The following is a 5,636-nucleotide window of genomic DNA, read 5'->3' as shown; positions in this document are numbered from 1 at the left end:
TTGGTTAAACTTTAGATACTCATCCATTTCTTTCAGATTCTCAGTGCATGGGTTTGTAAAATATTCCCTTTTAATGGTCTGGATCTTTTGGGTGTCTGTTGTAATGTTTCCCCTTTCATCTCTAATTTTTTTTTTTTTTTTTTTGGATTTGCTCTTTCTTTCTTTTGGTTAACTGAGCTAATGGTCTCTCTATCTTGTTTAGCTTTTTAAAGAACCAGCTCTTAGATTCATTGATTCTTTGTATTTTTTTCTTTGTTTCTATTTCATTAATTTCTTCTCTGATTTTGTTATTTCTTCTCTTCTGCTTAGTTTGGGTTTCATTTGTTCTTGCCTTTCCAGTGTCTTGTGTTGCAGTGTTAGGTCATTTATTTGGGCTTTTTCTCATTTTCAGGTAAGCACTTAGAACTATAAACTTCCCTCTTAGGACTGCTTTAAATGTATCCCAGAGGTTGTGTGCTGTTGTATTGTCCTTTTTGTTGAATTCCAGGAATTCTTTTATTTCTTTCTTAATTTCTCCTTTGACCCACTCATTGTTTAGGAGTGTGTTATTCAATCACCACAAGTTCCTGTAGTGACCATAGCTTTGCTCAGTGTTGATTTTGAGCTTTATTGCAGTCTCATAGAGTGCATAGAATTAATTCACTTTTTTGTATTTGTTGAAATTTGTTTTGTGACCCAGTATTTGGTCAACTTTTGAAATAGTTCCAGTAGTGCTGAGTAGAAAGTGTATTCTTTGGTGCTTGGGTGGAATATTCAAAAGATGTCTGTTAGGTCCACTTGGTGTATGGTGTCATGTAATTCAGACACCTATTTATTCTTTGTTGAATTGACCTGTCTAATGGAGAGAGTGGGGCATTGAAGTCTCAAACTATTACTGAGTTGGGGTTAATCTGTGTCTTAAAGTCCTGTAGTATAGTTTTTATGAATTTGGATGCACCAGAGTTTGGTGGATGTATATCCTGGCAAAGCTGTTTTCCAGACATCAAGGCTGACCTGGGTTGAGATTAACCAGATGACTATACTTGAAAGCCTCACACAAACATGCTGTTCTAACTCGGGCACTTACCGCTTGAGAGACTCCCTCATTTCTCATGGAACTGCCTAGAAAATGTCTTTGTATTACCTTGTAATCATGCAGGTGTAACCTTATAATTGATTTGTGACTTGCTATAGAATTGTGGTGTTACTTTGGAATTTACTCTGTGATCAATTAGTGTGGTGTAATTATGATAACTGTTCTGTTAATAGAATTGCTCTGCCTCAATAGATTTGTCCCTGTCAAGCTTTCCCTTGTCCCTCACTATAAAAACTTTGTGTAGATGTTCAATAAATGAGACTTGATCAGAAAGCCTGTCTTGTCTCCATTCTTCACGTCACTTGTCCCTTTCCGTCCCCTCTCCTCCCTCCAGGTACCCACGTTGACTGTCCTGCGGGTCAGGACAGTTAAGGATTGTAGTATCTTCTTGGTTAATTGTTCCTTTGATCAGAATGAAGTGACCCTCTTTCTCCCTTCTGATTAATTTTACTTTGAAGTCTATTTTGTCAGATATTAGAATTGCAACCACTGCTTATATCTTAGTATGATTTGCTTGAAATATTCCTTTCCATCCTTTTAAATTAAGGAAGTGCCTGTCCTTGAAGGTGAGGTGGGTTTCTTGCAGACAGCAAAGAGATGGTTTTTGTTTATTAATCCATTTACTTAGCCTATGTCTTCTGACTTGGGAGTTCAGTCCATTGATATTTAATGTTACTATTGAAAGATGTGTATTGGTTGCAATCATTTTGATTGCTATTTGTGTTCTCTGTCAAATTTTGTGATTCATAGGTTATACCTTTATTTATTTTCTTTCATTAACCTTAGGATATAGTTGTTTCTCTCCTTGCTCTCTGTATTGCTTCCAGTATTCTTTGAAGGGCTGGTTTTGTGGACAGGTGTTCTTTCAGGCTATTTGTGAAATGGGAGATTTTTCTTTCCCTCCCAAATATAATAGACATTTTCCTGGGTAAAGGTATGCAGGCTAGCATCTTTCGTCACGTAGAACTGCAAATGCCTTGGTCCAGGCTCTTCTGGCTTTCATAGTTTGCATTGATAAGTCAGCTGTAATTCTAATGAGCTTTCCTTTGTATGTGACTTCTTGTTTTTCTTTTGTTGTTTTCAGTATTCTCTCTTTGTTCTGTACATTGAGTATTTTTATTATGATATGTCATGGGGAGTTTCTTTTCTGATCCTATTTGGTGTTCTATGTGCTTCCTGTATTTATATGGGGATGTCTTTTCTAAATCTTGGAAAATTCTCTTCTACAAACTTGTTTAAGATTTGGTCAATATCATTAACCTGAAATTGTTCTCCATCCTCTATTCCTATGATCCATAGATTTGGTCTTTTCATGGTGTCCTGCATTTCTTACATATTCCATTCCTGTGGCTTTTTTTTTTTTAATTTTCCATAATCTTTGCTTGAGTGGTCCAATTCTTCAACTTTATTCTCCAGTTTTGAAATCTTGTTTTCCATTTCATTTATTCCAGCAGTGAGGCTTTGCTTTCCCTTGTTGCTTCAAGATGGATTATTGAGTTTTTTACTTCCTTCTTCATTTATGCCTGAGTTTTCTTCAATGTTTCTATCACTTTTGTGAATTCATTCAGAAGTTTATTCCTATCTTCTTTTAGTTCTATGACTTGTTTATTCATATGTTCTGTAAATTCATTGAATTCCTTGATAATATTTTCAGTGTCCTGGGTTATCTCTAGGGAGTTCTCCTGGTAGAACTCTTCTACAGGATTGGTGGAGTTTGATGGAGACCTGGTGTTTTGGCTTTCCATTTTATTATTCTTTTGTTCTGATTTTGGCATGTGAATTTCTTTTGTTGTTTATGATTCCAATATGAGAATTAAGTTGAAGTATACTTCTGTTTGTATTATCAGGGTGCCTAGATAATTTTTTTGTTGATTATGTAAAACTGGTTGGTACAGGTTTCAGGTTCTTCCACGTTTTATTTTGGAGGGAACTGATTGCTTCAGATCAGCTATTCAGGAGTACCCTGAAGGGAGGGAGGGCCAGAACTCAGCACTCTCTGTCCATGTGCTGAGATCACAGAGGCTTCACTAATGGCAATTGAAGCCCACCCTCTCAGGTTCCCTGCTAGGATCTCAGCCATAGCCTACCAAAGCCAGGTCTTCCCTGGGGCTTTTGGTAGGGCCTGACTAAATCCCAGGTAGGAGAATTGGGTATGGCACAATTACGGGAAGCTCACCACCCCATACAGGCAGGATCAGAATGCTCTCAGACAGTCTCCTGTGTTCTCATCCCCAATACTAGAAGGAGGCCCAAACCCAGCACTCTCTGGTGTCTGCTGTTACACCAATGGAGGTCCGAACCCACCCTCTCCAGAACTCACTAATTTTCATATGACGATTTGTCAACTCATAATGCAAGTGTGATTTCGTCTTAAAGATTTAATTTTATTAAGTCCCAACATTTTTATCTGTAGAAATGTCATTTCTTTCTGTATAACAGAAAATCAAAGAGCACTTGTGTAAGTATTTACTTCCTTAATCTGCACATTAATTTCTGTAAAAGTAGCTGGGCATGGTATTCTACCACTTGGAGGTGAAGAAGAGCAGATCTCTGTGAGCTTGACACCAGAGTTACTTACATACATACTTACATACAGAGTTACGGACCATCCAGGTCAACAGTGAGAACTTGTCTCAAAAATAAATTTGTAAGTATACCATTTTAAAATTTATCAGAAAACACCATGAATCTCCTCCACATTTTTCTCATGGATTTTTTCATTTCTTTATTCCTGAAAGTATAAATTATAGGATTAAGTAAGGGGGTCACCATGGCATAAAATATAGCCACCTTATTCTCAAAAGAAGATGCAAATGTGAGTCGTGCATATATAAATATGCAGGGGACAAAAAACAAAACTACGACAGCATTGTGGGATCCACAGGTAGAGAGAGCTTTCCACCGCCCTTCTAAACTATGACCTCTTAGATTAAACAAGATGACACCATAGGAGACAAGCAAGAAGGAGAAGATGATGATGCAGATAGACCCGCTGTTGGCAAGCACCAAAAGGCCAAAGATGTGTGTGTCAGTGCAGGCAAGCTCCAGCAATGGGAACAAGTCACACATGAAGTGATCAATGACATTGGGTCCACAGAAGGGCAGCTGCAAAGTGAAGACAATTTGAATGATAGAGTGCAAGAAACCTCCTACCCAGGCTATTCCTATTAGAGTGCCACAGAGTCTCCAGTTCATGATGGAAGAGTAGTGCAGGGGCTTGCAAATGGCCACGTAGCGGTCATAGGCCATGGCTGTCAGGACAATCACCTCCACTGCACCAAAGAAGTGGACACCAAAGACCTGTATCATGCAAAATTCAAATGAGACAGTCTTCTTCTCATTAAGCATGTTCAAAATTAACTTTGGTATTGTGACCGAGGAAATGCATGCATCCAGGAAGGACAGGAATGCCAAGAAAAAGTACATGGGGGAGGTCAGCAGTGCAGGGCTGCAGATGATGGTCACCATAATCATCATGTTGCCCCCCACAGTTGTGATGTAGACAAACAATAATACTACAAATAATATTTTCTGAACCTTTGGATTCTGTGAAAGTCCCAGGAGTATGAACTCAGTTACAGATGTCTGGTTTTGCATAATTTATGAAAGCTGCAAGTAAAAATGTGTTCCCATGAATTGGCAACATGAGAAAAAAAGAACTTCAGTTAAGTGTACAATTTTATCAGTATTTATTTTACATTGTTATGCAACTTTATGTCAATTAATTGAGACCAGGTTATTAGAAATCTATTGTAGGGAATAGTGGATATTAGAGGAATTGAGGTGGAGATAAATTACTGACTATTTAAAATGCTCTATTTTGTCTGTATGGCTAAAGGAAAACATGTCACTTGTAGGGCAGAAAAGAAATAGTTTGTCTTGAAGTGCCAGTTTTTGTCATTCCCTAAGGACTTAGTGAAGTAAAACATTGGAATGAATTCGACAACTATAAAAACACAGTCAAATTTATTTATCACTTCTGTCACCTGCATGGAACGAAGGGGGAAGAAGAATATGCCCTGTCTAACAATAACTGAAGTGATAAGTTGTAATTTAGAATGCACTTGAAAATCCTGGACACAATTAAATTATTTTAAAGTCCAAAATAGATTGAAAATTCAAATGAGTAATTTTAGTCACCATTACTCAAAAACATCTGAAGAAATGTTATGCTTATGGTCAATGTATTGAGATTTCTTTTTAATTAATCATTTTAAAACATTATCGTAACAACAAAAAAATGCCTGCTCATGATTACTAAGTGACATAGTACAGAGAAATTGCTCAGAACTCAACAGTCAACAGTATGAAACAGGATTATTTTTGCTACTTAATTGGTGATAAAATTATAATTAAATAAATCAAGTTTAGGCAAATAAAATATGCTTGATCTAGGACTAAAGTGTCTCTAACTACAATATTCATGACCTGTCCATGGTCCAATAAGGGAATGAGTGGGATTTTCTTTTTCAAGCAAAATCTTCAGAGTAGGGATGGTCTTTCTACACTATATCTGCAAAGGAAAAAGTGATTTTTTTACTTCCTTTGTGAATGAATACTG

The 5,636-nt window shown here is 37.0% G+C and overlaps 1 protein-coding gene across 1 annotated transcript; it reads right to left on the bottom strand.

Annotated features, from left to right (window-relative positions):
• Window positions 1-3,736: 3,736 nt before the first annotated feature.
• Window positions 3,737-4,672, bottom strand: LOC103729621 (olfactory receptor 4C15-like). Its single transcript, XM_017796772.1, has one exon. It carries the CDS (start codon window positions 4,670-4,672, stop codon window positions 3,737-3,739), a length of 936 nt encoding a protein of 311 aa, XP_017652261.1.
• Window positions 4,673-5,636: the final 964 nt, after the last annotated feature.

The sequence above is a fragment of the Nannospalax galili genome, unplaced genomic scaffold, assembly GCF_000622305.1.
Source record: "Nannospalax galili isolate Female #2095 unplaced genomic scaffold, S.galili_v1.0 scaffold593, whole genome shotgun sequence".
NCBI classification, from domain to species: Eukaryota; Metazoa; Chordata; class Mammalia; order Rodentia; family Spalacidae; genus Nannospalax; species Nannospalax galili.
The sequence above is the reverse complement of the archived record's forward strand: the minus strand, read 5'-3'. Positions and strand labels throughout refer to the sequence as shown.